Source organism: Cygnus olor, chromosome 4, assembly GCF_009769625.2.
Source record: "Cygnus olor isolate bCygOlo1 chromosome 4, bCygOlo1.pri.v2, whole genome shotgun sequence".
NCBI classification, from domain to species: domain Eukaryota; kingdom Metazoa; phylum Chordata; class Aves; order Anseriformes; family Anatidae; genus Cygnus; species Cygnus olor.
In genome coordinates this window covers 45,089,618-45,109,099 of record NC_049172.1, presented here as the reverse complement: position 1 = coordinate 45,109,099, position 19,482 = coordinate 45,089,618, and the positions used below count along the sequence as shown (strand labels likewise).

General features: G+C 36.6%; 1 protein-coding gene across 1 annotated transcript in view; it reads left to right on the top strand.

Annotated features, from left to right (window-relative positions):
• The first annotated feature begins 4,833 nt into the window (after window positions 1-4,833).
• SYNPO2 (synaptopodin 2) overlaps window positions 4,834-19,482 on the top strand; it is a 93,282-nt gene continuing 78,633 nt past the window's right edge. Inside the window, 1 exon segment of the mRNA XM_040556203.1 lies at window positions 4,834-5,155. Coding sequence (XP_040412137.1) covers window positions 5,027-5,155 — 129 coding nt within the window. The 5' untranslated portion in view covers window positions 4,834-5,026.

Sequence of the window (19,482 nt, the reverse complement as noted above, 5' to 3'; positions counted from 1 at the left end):
TAAATCTTTTTCTAAAAATTAAATCCTTTCCATGTGGCTCTGTTTCTTGTTGCTTCTGAAGTCAGGAGAATAAAAATTAAGCCTAGGAATTAAGCAGAATATTTTTTCTACTTCTACAAGGTTTGGGGAAAATGGAATTTATCTTTGCATTCAAAATTTGCTTTTATTTTACACAACTACTTAATTGTATTACTACTAAACAAGAAATGTTATTAGGCAGTGATTCAGGATAATAACGTAGACTGCATTGCCTTACACTACTCTTAGTTTGCAGAAACTATTTTAAAATCTCATTTGAAGGGATCTGTTAGATGAGGCCATTTTCAATTCATTTTGGAAGAGACTGTTTTCTCAAGTGGTATGGCTGTGATTTTATCTTTTGTTCCATTAAACTATGTATTTTTTTTCCCTGTGTAATTAAGAAACAAACAAAACAAAAAGCACTGACAATGTTTCTTTTCTCTCTTTTCCCTTCCCTTCCCTTCCCTTCCCTTCCCTTCCCTTCCCTTCCCTTCCCTTCCCTTCCCTTCCCTTCCCTTCCCTTTCCTTTCCTTTCCTTTCCTTTCCTTTCCTTTCCTTTCCTTTCCTTTCCTTTCCTTTCCTTTCCTTTCCTTTCCTTTCCTTTCCTTTCCTTTCCTTTCCTTTCCTTTCCTTTCCTTTCCTTTCCTTTCCTTTCCTTTCCTTTCCTTTCCTTTCCTTTCCTTTCCTTTCCTTTCCCCTGCTGATTCTCTCATTTGGCTAAAATCACATACTACAATAAATTGTGTAGTTTATTAAATTGTTTACAGATGATACAGTTAGAATCTACTCGAAAGTTGTTAAAATGGACATTTTTAGGGAACTAGCCTATGTTGATTTTATGTGAAAAAAAATCAGATAGGAAAAGAATGAAATGTTAAAAAGGAGAAAACCTTACCATTCAGGTATTTACAGCACTAAAATGCTGCCTATAAATTAGAGATCATGATATCCTCTTTCCCTCTCTCTATTTCTCATTACTAAGGAATGGGTGGAAAGGTTTGCATTTTTAAAGAATCCACAGACCTAGGGTAATTTTGTAGGAAACTCTAGCTGAAATGACAGCTTCTCTTTTATTGTGGAATGAAACGTAGCATACGTCTTATTTCTTTTCATGTTGCTGGAATGTCTTCCGAATCCAGAAGACAGAACTGGTTGATATACATTAGATTTTAGGTAAATCCATTGATAGTAAAACTGTTCAGAATCATAAATGATTATTATCATAAGAATCTACAGGACAAGTGTCTGTAGGTGATTGTAGGCAAACAAAATGAAATAGTCACTGAGATCACACAGAGTTTTAAGGAATTTGAAGCTGCAACAGATGACTCTTACTTAAAAGTGCCTTGTTACCTGAGACTACAGAGTGCCATTTTTTAACAAAAATGTTCCAAGAGAGGTTCAGAAAACAAGCCTGTCAGTCCAATATCTACACAAAACAAATAGGTGGAAACTATAATAAAGAACAGTGGACATCTGGATAAATATGACTTATCTGGGAAGAGTTAAAACAGTTTTCATAAAAGGAAGTCCTGCCTCGCAAACATAAGGCTATCCTTTGAGGGGATCAAAAAACATGTGGATAAGGGTGATCTGATTGATCTTGGATTTACAAAAGGCTTTCAACAAATTCCTTCACCAAAGGCTTGTAAGAAAACTAAGCAGCCGTACTGTAACATGGCTTATAAGTATAAGGTGATGCATGTTGGAGAAAAAAAAATAAACCATTAATTCACATATAAAACAATGAGCTTTGAACTGATTAGTATCAGACAAGATTTTAAGATTTTAAAAGATAGTTCCATGAAAGCATCAACTCATTGGCAGCTGAAAAAGCAGATCAGGTGTTAGCAATGCCAGGGTTAGAAATGAGAAAAGAAAACAGATAATGTCATCATGTTATTGTATAAATCCCAACTTTTTCTGCAGTCAGATGACTGTGTGGTGTTCCAGACCCTGCCTCAAGAAGGGTATAGAGAAAGACAGCAAGGATAATGAAAGGTATGAGAGCTTCTGTATAAAGAATGACTAATTATCCTATTTGTCTTCCCTTGAAAGTAGATGACTGAGGTGGATATGACAGATATCTATAAAGTAAGTGGAAAACATTACAAATACACTTGGTAGCTGGGGATTGCTTGTTCAGTGTCTGACACTAGAAGCAGGGGATGTCAGACAAATCTGTAGGATCCAGATTCAAACAAGAAGAGGTGATTTTTTTAAATGTCACAATATAGTTAGGGATGACTTCCTACAATCAGCTATAAATACTAAAAGTTATGTGGGCTTAAGAGGAGACTGGAAAAGTTCATAGAAAAGAAATTTATAACTGTTACTAAATACAAAGGAACTGCATCTGGCTGAGGAATTTCTTGAGTGCTAGTCACCGCAGGCCGCCTGAGGAAACTAGTGTAGGTTTTCCATGTTCTTGTTCTTTTACCTAAGCAATCATTTTTCACCCCCTATCAGAGACAACATTTCAGGACATACGGCCTCACTGAAGTCTAAGTATTGTTACTTAGCTACTTTAAGTTTACCAGAGCTCATCAGTGCTAACGTGCTAGAATTTTGTACTGGCAGTTCTTGAAAGCAGATAGGCAGCTGAGGGTTTGACCTAGATTTTTTTTTCATAAAGATCTTATCATAGAAGATCAGATTCAAGCCAAATCTTTGCCTGTATTTTGGCACAGATGAATGTCGGCATTTGTAATTTGCTGAGTTGATAAAGTTGAGTTTTGTCACACAGAATTTTTATCAGTTGTTGCCTACACTCGGATCTTTTGGTTTTAGAGAAAACAATGGAGATGAGGGCAATGGTTAAGTGGCTGTGTTTGCTGTTAACTTTAAATTTTTCAGTGGTCTTCAAAATTATCTCTGAATTGATGCTATTTATTTGTGCTATAGAGACCAAATAGAAACCAAAATGTCATAAACCCCATGAATGACTCCAATTTTAATGACGATGTGTCCAATTTCTGACCAGCATTTAGAAATCCCAAAGGATGCAGAGAATGTACAAGAAGATAAGACTACTATTAAAAAGCAAGATATGCTGAGGCATAAGCATTTAAGAAAGTCATATATGGCAAATGGGAGTTGTTAATGCCTGTGGAGCATTATTTGTTAGAGATTAGGACAGAGGAAGCTTTGGGTAGCTTTTTCTTTGGGAAGCTTTTTCTACAAGTATTTGGAGGTGTTCGTAAACAGGGATCAGATTTGATTATCCTTTTTTTACCAAAATGATAAAAAAGAGACTAATACAAACTAAAAACAAAAGCACCCTAGTAATAATTAAAAACATAAATCTGCCCAGAAATTTATAACATTTGAAGGGTTGATGCATTATAAGGTTCATTTTCTGTAAAAAACAAAACAAAGCAAGAGTATTTTTGTATTTACCAGAGTGCTGTAGAGCATTTTTTACAGCTACATGCTTAAGAAATTTACTGTCACAAAATTATCTGTAAGAATTTTCATTAGTAAGCAGAAGGAAACAATTTTGTCTAAAGCAAGACTTTGCTTAGGGAAAAACTAAAAAGTGTCTGCTATAGCAACAGATCAACATTGCACGAGATAGTAAGGAGCAGCTAGCCCTCTTGAACTGAGTTATTCTAAGTCAGGCTTTTTCACTCAGATGTTGTCTAGCAAAGCTCCTTCAAAGACCATTCCCTTTCTGAGTATGGCTTCTCTGGTAGTATCTTTTAAAAATATTTAATTAAAAGTCACACTGTGCTTCTTTTGCTTCTCCAGAGCCTTTGACTTGCAAGCAGTAAAAGAAAACACTCTTTCTTCCATTAAATCCTGACATTTAGAGAGTGACATTTTCCTCTGTTTGATTAGGGAGCATGTCTCCACCCAGTCTTTGAGTTACCTTAGTACCTTTTAGATTCCTGACGAAGGGCACAGGCCTAGGTTTAAACCCTCAACAGTTACCAGCTACTTAGATGCAAAGTCATGTAACTTAAATGCCAAGTGTTTCCCATTGCCCTGGCATCTCTGAAGACCTAGAGCCAACCAACCAAACCCACTTTGTACAGTCACCTTTTAAACCACTCCAACTAGATCTGCAGGAGCTCAGCTGTCTACAGTTAGACTACCTTAAGTCAGAACCCGGAACAGAATTGCACCCAGGTCTTGTAATGCAGTGACTAATTAATTTCTCACTGAATCATTTTTATTCATGCTTATGATAAGGCTACCTTACAATGCAAATCATCTCTTGATAGCATCATTAGAGTGAATTGATATCTCATTCCACTAATCCCCTTCCCTTCCATGGTGGGAAAGGCATAAGAACAGGCATTATTACGGTCCAATAGTGCTTCAGGTCATTGCTAAATAGCAGTGCATGCTTAAATATGCTGGGGCTAGAGAGTACCAGCAAAAGAAGCAATTCCAGGACTGGGACATTAAAAAGCTTTTCCTTTTTTTTTTTTTGGCATACCTACAGTGCCGCAGAAAGTGCATGCAGGGTAGAGATGAAAATCCTAAAAAGAGCTTTCAATCTAAGTGTATCATTAATTCAGAGGATGTACATGATGTTTCACTTGAGATTCTGCTTTCTTCTTTGTTTGGAGTATGAATGCAAGAAGTGGGTAAATTAGAGTTTAAAATGTCTGGCACCATTTATTAAAGTAAACTTATGTCCTAAATCATCACTGGGAAATGTACACTTCTTTCTGCTGTTGTTTTGATTTAGCTGTCACGAGAGACTCAAGTTTAAATACAGCCTTTTCTGTCTCATGGCCGGGTCTCTTTGTGTGCGTTTCCTCAGCGTTACTTACTTTACTTTGAAGGTGGGCTGAGCGTAGGAATCTGACGAAAGAGTGGGCTGTGCCCTTGGTCTGAGAGAGCTCTTACATTCTTCTGAATGACTACATTTGCTAGTGCAGTACGCAGCAGCAGCAAGAGTGTGGTGCTCTGGGTCTCCAGCTCTGCCTGGCAGACAAACCTCAGGCTCGCTGAACATCTGCAAGACAAATTTTTCATGTTCTTCTGTAAATGAATGCTGCCTAACTGCACCAGGAAAATGGGCACAGGGGATTATATCTGCATTGCTATGACTGGAGGGGCGCCTTGGGGCTTTAGATTGCAAGGTGGCAAGGAGCAAAAGCAGCCTTTGCAAATCGCCAAGGTAGGATCATGAGAGAAAGATGTCAGTGTTTTGTGAACACGAGTGAAGAGAACAGTTTGTTAAACATATACTGCCTTGGGTGAAATTGTTGGTGTGGGTTGTATTGTGATGCTTGTTTGAATGTGCTAACACATTTTGCAGAGATTCTACAGGTGCTGATTGTGTTTGTTTCAATAAAAGGGATGATTACGTTTAGATAGTTAACAAGTATTGCAAACATTCTCTTGAATGTAAAAGTTTTGAAACTGTGAGGTGTATGCCTTTCAGCCCCTATTCAACTCACTGTATGCTTTTGAATGTTCTCAGCATATCGCAACACTGAATCTCATATTAGGAAATGCTGTTTCAGTCATCTATTTACGATACTTCTCTTCTCTAAGCATAGAATAAATACAGCTTTATCATGAGAAAATGTTCTTACTATTTTGGGAATCCCGGAAAGCATTACACTGAGTTATCTCTGTTTTTGGAAAGTTAGCTGGTCTTAGGAGCAGCTTTAACAGAAGCCAAACATTCCCTTTTATATTTCATGAACAACATTGAAAATTACTGAATGCTTCATAAATTATCTTCATGCATAAAAAGAAAGCAAAAGAGATAGCAGAAGTTCAGAATAAACTGAAGTAAATCCCTGGAGAATTGGTAACCACAAGTTAAAAAATAATACTTTAAAAAGTAGCGCTGTTAAAAATCATTGCTCATGCCATTGCAACAATGAAGATTTGTCATGGTTATTGAGGCTTATGTAACTGTATGGAGCTGTGTTCTGTTTTCCTAGACAAGGGGGACAAATTTTGTCCAGAGCTCTGGGATCAGCAAAATACCATTGGCTGAAACAGTACTGGGACTGCTCACCATACAATTCTCCCTTCTTAAATTGAGAGAGATTAAAATATGCCTTAGGCCAGAAAAATAGGCAGAGAGACAAGATGTCTAGGGATTTGCAGATCACCTTTTAGTGTCTTGGTAGTTCCAGTACACTGAGTGTTAATTTTTCTTTGTATTTTAATATATTATTTTAGATCAGTAGTTCAGCCGTTTAAGCTCTAACTTTTTAACCTGTCAATATACTTATTAACTAGTTACATCTAATTTACTGGATCAGTTAACTTTTTTCACAAATAGCAGAACAGTATGTGTAAATCTACCTCATCTTATAAAAGAAGGTCCTTGTAGTTCCTCTGTCAAGAAAAGAACATCTTTCACTATTATTTTCAGTTAAGTCTACAATATTAATCATATTCAGTAAGAGAATTATTTTTGTTGAGTTTATGTATCATTTTTTTATTATTGTTAAAGTTTTAGGCTTGTTTTAATATTTTGCAAAACTTGAACATGTTTAAAATTTTTTTCTACCGATAGGCAACTGTTGCTTCACAAGTAAAGCCACTGATAATAGATAACAGTGGAGTCCTGCCATCTAGTGAAAATTTATAGCTAGAACTTCAAAAATTGTAAGAAATAGTGAAAGGCAACTGCCATTGATTATGTAAAACTAAAACCAAAAAATCACAGTAATTCGAACACAAGATTATGAATAAACTTTAGTTTTTCTGACAACTACAGTCCACACCAGATACTTTTTTTTCATATTCACATCCTAAACAGCAGCACTTAAGTCTTGTTTCCCTTTTACCACCAAAATTTGGAGCTTGAGAACTAGAGACATGGTAACAGTTGTGACTTTTCCCTTTTTCTAATGGCAATATCAAAATTTAGGAAACAAGTATATCTATTTTTAGAAAAAGAACAAAGCATGAGTTTGTTTTCTTGAAAATGAAACCAATCAACAGGTCGATACAATACTTTGTAAGAGTACATGTCTATCAGCATGTATGTGTTGTAAGCATGGTGGATTGGTTGCAGCTAGGCACTGTGTGACTCTTTTTGGGGAGAGGCAATGTTTTCAGCTTTTCTTCCATTATCCATGAAAACTGAAACTAATAACACATGAAAGATTAAACAATTACACAGCTATTGCATAGTGATTTTCCTGCTGGCTCCAAGATCCAAAGGTAGTGTTTTCCAAACGCATTTTTTTTTTAAGTGTAAGGTTCAGCTTCTGCACTAGTGCATATTAATGTAGCTCCATGGAACCGGAGGGTCATTGCCAATTTACACCAACGCAGATTTCGTCAGAAGCATGTATTTCTCTTTCGGTATCTCAGCTCAGGAGGAAAGCTGTGAGGGGTTGCTCTCGTTGTTGCTGAACAAAACCTGAGCGCAATATACCCCTGCACAGCTGCTGAACTGCACTCAGGCCCCGGTCATAAGCAGAGCAGGGGTTGTGATACGGATCTAAAGGGGAGAGGGAAGTAACACGGAGGGAAGTGAGACAATCCATGAAATTGTGGCAGGATACAAAAATCCCAAATTCACACTTACCTATACCTGGTAAAGGAAATACACTATTTTTAAAGCTAATGAAATAAGTCATTGCAGTTCACTACCAGAAGCAACTTTTACCAGTTTGGCTTATGACTGCTTTTTGAAAATACTGTTTTGTCATTTTTAACAAGAAAAGTGTAGAAAAATTGTTTGTTTCTTGCCCAGCTCTTAAACTGTATAGGCAAGTAGCATTCCCACTAAAATCAATGAGAGTGTAGTATAAAGTGCCATCTACCATTATCATGCTAAGTGTTAACAGAGAGATAGAAGCCTTTTGCCTTCCCAAGAAATATCTTGTGGTGTATTTTCTCACCAGCACATAAAATAGGAAATTTTCATCTGCAAAGAATTTTCAAACCATTAAATTAGGTTCAAGACATCTCAATAATTTGTTACTTGTGAGATTGCAACAAATGGAGATTTTTTTGAACTATCATAAAGTATCACGTTGCTTTGTCTATTTATAACTCTTACTCAAAACATGCAGTTTTTAAAAACATTTGACTCTTTTTCCATAGAAGCATACAAAATGTTTACCCACCCCCCAACTCAAACCTTGGATCCTTAGATCAACTTTTTTTGTTAAGTCTGCTATTGTAAACACTTCACAAAGAAATTGTCCATTAAAAATAGTTTGTATAATCTTTGTATGTCCAAATACATCAAAATGAACTAAAAAATATCTGTTTTAAATGCACTGTCAAAGGGGACACTGTGCTAAAGAAAGCTATCTAATAAACGAATGTTCTGGAAATAAAAAAGGTAATTGGGAGTACTAAACAAAGGAAAACAGTGGTTGTATCAGTTGTGCTGTGCATGTACAACAACAATAAAACATGTCAGTGTAGCACTATAGAGTACCTTTTCCAAAGCAGGAGACGGTTTGGAAATCTCAATATAACAGTGACCCTAGATGGTTAAGAATTCCAGATATATAAGAGCAAAGTGACACGTGATGTCCCTTCTGTTTCCACTATAACATACATGAAAGAATGCTTATTTTTCTCAATATCATGGACTTTTTCCATGTAAATATCTTTGCGGTTTTTAATTTATAAAATATATAAAAACTGTATTTACAAAATGATGGATGATTTTCTGGACTAGCGTTTGAAATAAAGTCCTGTTAATGTTCCTACTAACACTTAACAATACCATCTGTTACATATAGCGTAGCTATATCCTTTAAGAAGCACCTCTCTGGCAACAGGTAATTTAATGTAGTTGTCTATAGATGACTGATTTATAATTCAACCACAGTGTAACTCCATTACATTACCTGGTTGCAACAGAGGTACGCTATGTTCAGCATATTCATTACCTACACCAAGCAGCAATTTGATGAACTCATTGTTTGTATCTGTCAAAGTCTTGCTAACTTAAGTTTGGGAAATTAACTGAATATTTCTAGTATTCAAGGGTGATAAGTCCCATCACTTAGACCTCTAACCACTTCAAAGGAAATTCAGTCCTCTTTCTCATATTGGTATCCTAAAAGTAAAAATGAGCAGATGCTTACAAATCCTTATGATCAATTATGCTTAAGACACTGAAGAAACTGATGTTACTCAGAGTGGTGCCTCACTTGTTAGTGATTTCAAATCACGTCAGGTCTAGAAGTACTCTGGTAAATATGTCTATATTCTGATCAACACAGCTATATTTCTACATATGTCAGCAAAAAACATCTTCAAAGGGAATCATGTTGTCCTATTTTATATCTTTGAGAGCATCCTCATCTCTCCCTGATTCATCAACGGCAGAATATTGTCTAATTGTATACGGAGAAACACATAATGTTTTTTTTAAAGTGCTGATAAACTTCATGTAATTTTTCAGCAACTTTTTCAGCTAAATTTTTAGAAAAACAAAATGGTAACATTTCCCCTCCTTTAATTTCTACCATATCAATTTGCCAGTGCATAATTACAATTATAATGCCTATCCTCTAAAATTTCAAGTTATTTTGAAGAACTTAATGGACACTTTGAATCTAATTTGTTTTTGTTTTTTGAAACTGTTTTGAAACTCAGTGTGGTTTTGCACCTTGAAAACCTTTGCTCTATTTCGATGGATGTTCTTTTATGTCGGAACATGCAAAATATCATGCAATTTCCATTGTCCTGTAAATGTTAACTATAGTCCTAATTAATTCTGTGAAATACTTTGATAATTCACAGTTCAAATCCAATGGCTTCAACTAGGCTTCATGCAAAACATTTACAGTTTGTGACTATTTTGCCAATTTCTTAAATGGACTGCTAGTGCTACACAGATAGTAGCTTTACCTTTGCCTTAGTAATGACATGAGACAACTGGCTGCCTTGTCATTTTGGACCTGTGCACTTGTCCATGAGAACTCTCTGATTTCAATTCAAGTCTCAGTTTCATCATTTTGGATTCAATGGAACCTGAAACTGAAAGAGAAACTCAAAGACTTGGCAACAACCTCAACCATCAGTGTGAAACGCTGACGTCTGAATTTGATCAGTCAATGTCAGATGTATACAGAGGTGGGCTCTAGTGTGGTTGTTTGGCTTTCTTCCTGTGATTATCTGAAAAACTTGACACATGCGGAACAAGCCCAAGAGACTTTCATCAAGTTGACCTCTACACTTAATTCTAGTAGAGAAAAAATACAGTATAGGATATGTTAGCACAGTTATGCTTTTGATCCTGAGGTAAGGCAAGGCATGCCACTGGCACATGCACGAGAGTTATGTCAGCACACAGTTGGCCCACCCACAAAGTACATCAGTGCCACTAGATTTAAGGAAACGCTTTTAAGTCACTGTCATTCTCCTACATTTTCGTCACTGACATGTGCCCAAAATGCCAGGTAGAAACACGGGGTTAGCAGAAGCTGAGGTTCTGCTTGGTACATCCTAGCTGAGACACGGCAAATACACTTGGTGTTATACGTGTGCTCCCAGCTCATTTAAATACCAAGTCACACAGATGAGTACAAACCATCAGTTGCTGAAGCAGTTTTTTTGTTTGCCTGCTTGCACTGATGACCTAGGAGCACCATGCTCCTCCTGAGATGCAGGAGACGCAGGAAATAACCACTTTGTTTCGGGCCATCTCCAGATGACATTAGAAATCATCTCTGAGTTGGAGTTGGTACTTTGGTGCCATTTGATTCTGAAAATATACTCGTTAATGCATAGTCTAGTAAGATCTTACTGTACGTTAGTGTGTTTGAAAAGAAGATGCATAGATGCAGTGTAAAGGCTCAGTAGTGTACTAATATGACCCTGCCGATGGTTCCTTATTTGTATCAATGGACATGTTAAATAGAATTTGAATACAACTTTATGCTAATGCAGACAGAGCAAGCCATGTTTAAAACATGCTAGCTGAACTTTGGCAGCAAGGGAGGGAAGTTTAGAGTTAACCTACGAGATTTTTAAACACAACTTGCCTTACTTGGACTGCATTTAAAACTGTTTGTTTAAATTTGCTAGCTAATACATTTCCAAACATAGTTTGTTTTCACAGCCTGGACAAGCTCTTATTCTCAAATTCACTCTTCAGACCATCTGACACAGCCTGTATTTGCTGATATTCAGGAAACCCTGTAAGGCATATTTACATATTCTTTCACATGAAGAGTTATGTGGAAAGTTTTTTTTTTTTTTTTTTCCCCTATCTTTTCCTGAGAGGATTTTGAATCCTTTATGGGCCCTGACCCAATTTAACAACTGATAACATTTTTTGCTTATGTTCAGATGAGACAGTTCAGCTTCTAAGTAAATGACAAAACTTCCACTGAAAGACAGGGAAGAACTTGGGCTTTACAGAGGTTAGGTGAATTTATTTTGCAAAATGAAGGAACAAATTAAGGTTCACAAAATCTAACTAAAATACACCACTGCTGAGTAACTGTTCCTGAAAAGCTCTCATTGCTAGTTAGAAACAGAAAAATAATTAGGAAAGAAAACTTCGTACGCCTGTACCAGCAAAGGCTTATATCCACTTCCCAAGGTTAGGGCTCTGCATTTTCTAGCTCCAAACTTTTGCGTTCCAGCTATCGTGCCAGTGGAAATGTTTAGTACTGAAGTCCCATCTAGTTGTTTAAAAGCTGCAGGCTGAACCAGCACATGATTGTACACCCTATTTTAGATATACAGAACTACATACCAAGCTGGTTTTGGCATGCTTTCCACAGTATTTAGACAAATACAAGCATGCTTTGGATACATGGAAGTATTCTGTGTTTGTTTCTAACAGATACTTTCCCAACTCTCATGCTAGGAGAGTTTTCAATGGAATAGAATGAACGACATAATTCACACTGATTTAAACCGAACAAGTTAAAAAAAACAAACATTGTATTCCTACTAAATCAGATTAGTTGCTTTGTACAGAGGTTTGCCCCATTGTTTAGGTTCTTTGCTGGAAACATTTAAAGTACACTGCATGACATTATTATATTTCATTGTTCTGTATTTTCTGCCATTGCATTCTTATTGTGAATGTGAATGTAATAGTAAGACTTTTGGCCAAGTTCACAGTAAAATATCACAACAGGAAATGCTGTTTACAAAACCCTTTAGGATTGTGTCAGATTGATGGAGAGGATACTGCAGGCAATTTATGCAAATAATGGAAGGGCTTTCTTCCAATCTCAGCGTGCTTCAGATTTACTTTCTAGAGCAGAAATCTGTGTTAGGGACCATATTTCATGGGTTAAATGCTTAGCACTCTATAAAGTGAGACTGATTCACAGAGATAGCTTCTACTTTAAAAGGAACAATTCTGTGCAGGGAATTAACTGTGGACAAAAATGACAACATTTAGATTGCAACCAGTACTGTTTGTTAGCTGGAACAGAACAGGCATTAAAGAAAAGCCCTGGATATCAGCTTGAAGGTTTTAAATTTCAGACCTAATGTACACAAGTTACACAGTGGATTTCTTTTTCTTTTTCTGTAATTTTTCCCATCTGTCCCATTTCATTAGAATCTGCAGTCCATAAGCAGTGTGGATGTTAGGAAGAGGCTAACGCAGGTTTAGACTGAAACACTTCAGCATGCACCAAAAAAAAAAAAAAAGTGTTATCCTTTGGTTACCTGCCAATATAACATGGCGTTGAGCATGAAAGCCAAAAATCTTCAAAACACCTCAGCACTTTACTCCCAGTGGGGTGCTAAGAAGAGTGAAGTGGCTGCTTTATTTGTTGCTTATGTGGAAGGAAAATTGCAATGAAAAACTGGTTTTAAGCTCTCCAGAGTTGATAGGCTCATACGCTGAGCTCTCTATGTGCTGCACTTCTGGGCACAGCACAGGATCTTCTTCTCTTGTTTAGCAGGGAAGCACTGCCTACAAATCTTTCTACTTCCACAGAAACATATTTTGAATCCTTTAAATTTCCTTCTTTGTTTGGTATCTCCTTGCCACATCTGGGTTGGGGCAACTGAAGCATGGGTAACCTTTTCCTTCAAAAGAGTTACGTCATCCTGGACAGTGCAGTTGTGGAATTGTTATTTTATAAACTTGCCTTTTTGTAAGTAAATTTCAGAAATATGGTCTCATTTAGGAAGCTGGATGCTTTGGTTTTTGTAAACATGTTTTTTATTACAATTCATTAGCAGATGAACCGTTGGTGGGTCAAAACTCTGAGCAAAGTAGATAAGTTACAGTTTTCTATATGGATCATCCGTCTTGATGGTTTAATTTCGTATGCTCTCTATATACATAAACATGTCATGTATGTCATGAATTGCTACAATACAGAATTTCAAGAAAGAAAGTTTCTAAAAAAAAAAAAAAAAGGAAGACAATCATATGTCCATTGCAGCACTCGATAGTAACAAAGAAAAACAAACTGAATGACAAGCGAGCATAATTTTGTAACACCAAATTCCCCTTTCCTAGTACTCTTGCACAAGGAGTAACAGGAACCGCTTGTTGTCTGTAGGCAAAGGTGGTAGAGAAAAATCTTTGTTTTAAAAAACAAACAGCTGAAATTACTATAAAGGACTCCTTAACAAAGCGGTTGCATTTTTTCCCATGAACTCAATGGGCAAATTGCCATTGACCTTAAAGGGCAAAGGATTGAGTGTTAAGATGTATTATATAGGATAGATATTTAATTAGAAGCAGATATTATGAATAAAAATCCTCATTGGGAAGGGTGTAGCAGCTTTTGCTAGAGATCTATTTCCTACAATATTCTTTGTCTAGCAGAAGTAATTCCCTTCAAAGGAAAAAAAAGAAACTTAATAAAAACAGACTTCAGGGTATTCCAGTAACACTGTTGAATAATGTAACTTTTTTTTTTTTTTTTTTTGATCTATTTGGTAATTGTATATTTTACTTCCAAGCTATCTTGGAAGTCTTTGTAAGCACCAAGATACACTTTTGAGTTGAAGGCATTTCAGTTTGCCAATTTATAAGAAAGTGAAATGATTGCTAATAATAGGTATTCGACTGACATTATTAGATACTTGAGACACTTACTGATGGGCATACTGTATCAGTGTAAGCTAAGGAGGGAATTTAGGCTGTGGACATATCTCTCAGTTGCAAACTTTTATTGGTTGAAGGGACTACTTGTAACTGCCCTGTTGCTTCCTTCAGCTCTGCAAATAGGTTTGTGTCGGTTGAAATAGGCTGGTACTTCTTAAACAATGTATATACCAGGGCTTTGCTAACTAACCTCATTTTGACCAAGAGCTTAGGGACCAATCATTAGAGCAGCTCATCTACATGATTTGAAGTGTGGAAACATCCACCTTAGCACAGGGAGGAGGAAAGAGAGGAGTGCCAAGCAGCTCTGGGTGGCAACCTTTTCAGCATGCACAGCTGTGGCCGGACAAAGCAGACAGTGACTCCTTGAGTTGGCACACCTAACTTGCAGATGCATTTTCAACAGTTGAACTGGCATCACTTTGGAAAGGCTCTAAGTGTCCTGCAAAAACCTGCTTTTCTTCCAGAAGAAAAGCATCCAAATGGAGAATTGTGCAATGGTAATTACAGTGGTTGCCTATGCCTGTATAATACCAGGTGTTTCCTGGATCTACCGTATTCAAGGGGATTCACTGTTGTGAGTTTTATTAGCTTTACTCAACCACTAACACTAGTGCTCCTGAAGACATATCTCTATTTATCTGTCTATACAAACTTAAATCCTTCTTCTCTGCAAGAAATTCTTTCTCTGCTTTCTCTTACCATTCTCTCAGAAGTACTTTTATTTGAATATAGAAATACAGCTACTTACTTAAGCATTACTTTCAGTGAACTCACTGAAAATTGAGGCCAAACAGTGCCTAAGAATTTAAACCTTGTTACTTGGTTAGAATAGTGCCTGTCAATTCCAGACCTCTGGACTGAAATAAATAAAAGAAACCTTCTGCTTTGCAAGAACTCTCTCATCGCTGAAATCTCTGAACTACTAGAGCATAACAGATGTGGCTGGAATACACTGATCAGCATTTTGTTCCACAAATTACATTTTCCTATTCTGCAAAGAGAACTTCAAAGACTAGCTGCCATAAGCCACTGATTTAATTACAGAGGATGCATATGGAAATAATCTGAAAGGATAAATAGCTTTATATATTATCATATATTCATAATTATCTCCCTGTACACTGGAAAGAATACTCCCCGAATGCATAGTGTAAGACCTGCTTATAAAACGCTTCAAATTAGAAAAAGCTATCATTAATCAAGGATATTTTAAGCAAAGTCTAAAATATAGCATTGTTTAATGTCTAAGACCCTTACAGAGAAGCAGCTGTTCCACATCCCTCACTGTGGAAAACCCAAGGTTTTAGAATTGTTGACTTGTATGAAAAGAAAAAAAAAGAAAAAAAAAAGATATCTAGCTAATTAGCATGGTTTCACCTAAATTCTCATTCAGATGAATGAATCTATTATGCTGATCAATACAAAACAACAAGTAATTCACAAACTTGTGGGAAGGTTTGTTATAATAATGCCTAATAAAATTGAGCCATTTGTTTATGAAGCAAAATGCTATTTTTTAAAGTTTTATTTCATGGGATCCATACTGTCAGCTAAAGTCTGCATTTAGATGTGCTGTGCATGTTTAGGGGTATCATGAGGAAGATACTAGTCATTAAACTGAGATAGAAATCACATCTAGAGCACTTTTCCTTTTCAAGTGCCCAAATCCCATTGCTAAGTGAATTAGCGCGTGCAATTACACCCAGGCTGAATAATGACCTTTTCATGATACTGACATATTATTGATTATCACTAGATGGTGCTATTATTCACAGTCCCCAAAATCACAGGTAGCTGAATGTAAAGATAGATACACCTTTGAGAAATTTTGGTTGTTAGCTTTAGTATTTTCTTACTGAAGCTGTTGAGTATTGTTCAGTTCAGCAACTCTCAGACTGAGTAATTTCAAAGTGTAGAATTAATTAATTCAAGATAAATATGTAAACAAATCAAGAATCACATATTATCCAATTAATCAAGCTCTACATCCCTCATTGCTTTTTTCAAGCCATTTCAATTCTTCCTATCACATCTACTTATTAAGCCCTGCATACAAACAGAATATAATCTCTTGAAGGGGGGCCCCATAAATTTGTACTAGGGTTTGATTTGTGATTTTGTAATACTATAATTAAGTCACAATTTTTTTTTTAATGTAACTAAAAAAGAAATATTTCAGAAGGCCTTAAGAAAGAAGCAGACATAATCGTTTAAAGAAAAAAAAAATCATTATCTGTTTTTCATCATATAATCATGTAATATTACACACTACTATGTAATACATGTAGTGAAATAACCAAACAGAGTAAAAAAAACAAGCATTATATCAAACCTAAATTTCTTCCAGCCCAATATGAGAAGGGCCAGGGCTGGGAGCAATGGAAGACTTAAGAAGTCTCCCAGGTCTTGTATACAATTTAAACTGAACTTTGAAGTATCTTTTTTTTTTTTTTTTTCTAAATTCCTCATTATCTTGCTTTTCCTTTTCCCTCCCTTAATTTTTGTCATGACTTCAGCCTGCAATACTAGCCCTTCTAAAGATGCATCCTTGAACAGCTAGGGATGTTGCAAGTCTACCTGAGTTTTGCAGCTTCTGCCCATTTTTACTTGAATATTTTGAAATTAAGAGATCACTATAAGTCTGATCCAACATATTTTTCCATGACTGCATCTTTCCTTGAAAAGTCCTCATTCAGCTCCTACATGTCCTACATTTTTAAGTCACTTCCCAGATTCCCAACATAATGTTACCAAAAGATTTCTGAATTAAATGGCACAGTCTGTGACTACGAAATGATTTGACTTTAAAACCTCTTGCCAATCCACAGAAGCAAATATTTCCCAAACTCTCAGACTTACAGCTTTCTTCATCTATATTTACAGCAACAGTGAAAAACAATCAAGTGAATCTAAATCTAACGAGAGGACCTTGCATGCCTCTTTTTCTATACAGGCAAGAACAGTACAAAGGGTATGATAATTAAGCCCAAGGAGATGGTCATCTTTGTGTCCTGATATTTTTTTTAGTGTTACTACATGAACAAATGGAGCACTGAAATGCTCTGCCTGAGAACAATGGTGCTGAGCCCCGTACCACCCTCCTGGGTCATTCAGTTGTTGTTTGCTTCCAGTCCTGATTTGCATAAGAGGCCTGGAAAAGTTGCAGGGACTACAAATTAGCACAAATTGATATTGGGTGCTAATTGACTCAAGAGGAAACTAAAGATGCATTGGCCTGTTCAAATCAGGCTTGAATTCAGGCCTTCTGGGTTCCTGCATCAGCCAGCTCTGAAGAATTAATCTCTGGCACAGTTCACCAGCCGCTGGGTCCTGGGATAAAAATAGAGAGGCAGTGACTGGACCAGGTTTTAGCACAATCTCAGCTGAAACTGAACAGGGTGGGAAGGATCCCTTCCTCTTACGAAAAATATTTTATTTTCAAGTGTTGTAGGCTGCAACACGGCAATCAAACTCATCTAAAATGAGAGCCAAACTAAATGTCTCCCCAAAGCCTTTTACTGCTCTAGACCCAGGCATTTTTTCAAGGCTGTAAAATGTTCATAATTCCATTTTTTGTGTGCTGCATCTAAAACAAGGAACAACATTTATTTCAAGACTGGATGAATCATGCTGACAGTCACAGCTTTACCTCTACAAACCGTGCACAGGCAGCTACCTATTGCTCCAATTCTATGCAATGTCTCTTGCTTGTCTGTTACCTAACTAAAAAGCTTCCTCTCATTGGTTTCCAACAAATCATGATGAGTGAGCCATCAGATGAGACCTGAGCTCTCTGGCATCAACAGCATCTTATGATATTAGGATTTTTTGTAATCCACAGATTGTGGGACTGAGTTTAATACCTGGAGAAGTTCTTCAGTCTGCACATGGTGGAAATACTGTGCCAATAGGTTTCTTAGTGACATCTACTCCCTTTTGTATTGTAGCATTTTTGTGCACCTTACTGGGAGAGGAAATGATATACCACAAATTCCCTCTGTTTTTATACTTTTATAGCATTACAGAAAGGAACAATCCCTTAGGGATTTGCAGAACCTCACGTTATAGCTACACATCACTTAAAGCAAAACCTATGTTGGTCCAACTGAGTTATTTTCATTTAAAAGCTTCCATGAACTTTCTTGATTTCTCTAATTTTACATTTGCAACATGCTCTCAGGCCAGAGATAAAGTTTACTTCAACATGCAGCTTTCTGGTTTCTTCCATACAAAAAGAACTGAAAAACAGTTCCCTCTGATACAGTGACGTGAATATGCTCTTGCTGAAGTGTTTTCTTTAAATTACTTATTAGGCTTAAGTTAATATGAAAAAGGTAAGTTTCAGGGCAAAATAATAAAGAGAAGAGGAAACTGAACACTGATTCTGACACCAAATTCAATTTATGAAGGCACTGACCTATGACATCTGATTAAAGACTATGCAATCCTTAAAAAGTATGCTTCCCAGAGAAACTTGAGAAGATACTAGCAATTCATATGGCAGGCCCCGTCCCTCAAAATTGTATTAATAAGAGCGGTGTCAGCAAAGTTGTAACTTTTCTGAAGCAATCTGAGTCAGATTATTTCTTTCATGTGAAAGAGAGCACTGCACATTTCTACATTCCTCTTCGATTGTTTAAAATGCCACTTTTCAGTTGATCTTTAAATGACTTCTTTAATCAACAATATGCTGAAATTTGCATCTGACTCTAAAGGTTTCTTAAAGAGAGCTAGAAACAGTGCCATGAGTTAAGTAATTACATCACCCATCAATTTCCAATGCACAAGGTAATGTGAATCATAGGGAAGCACTTGCTCAAGAAACAAATCCAAAATACAGAACCGATCCATATAAATAACTTTTCCGTTTCTAGTGCTGCCTTCACAGGTTCCTCGTAGCCTCTATTCCCTTTCTTTGGTGTTTGGCATTTGCAAGAGTGCTGCAGGTCAGGGCTGGCTACCATTACCACAGGTTTCCTGAAACTCCTTCTAACAATCCTTCATGAACAACATACTGTCATATTGTCAGATATTCCTTCAGATTATTTCTTCTTTCACTAGTAAATGCTGAAAGCAGAAGAATGCCTATGAGAGGAGAAGATAGAATGATTTCCATTTCCTGTTCTGTATGTGTCTCATCTTTTTAAGCTAGTATTTGACCTTTGTTGGGAGTTTCCACAGATCTAAAGGGAAATACTACATGGAGGATTTTGTTTTAGCAGCTGCCAATCCCTTAATTTCACACGTATTTACAAAAAGTGCCTCTTAACTCAGTACAAAATACATTTTTTTTTGTTGTTTGCTTCTGTAGCAAAGGCTGTGTTCAGTCTCAAGACCAAATCATGATCTGTCACAGTTCCAGATTTATCCAATCAAAGTTACTCAGAGGTTCCATATGGCTGTAACAATGCAACTGAGTTAGACTGCAACAAAGTTGGAATAACAGAAGCCTTGCAAAATGA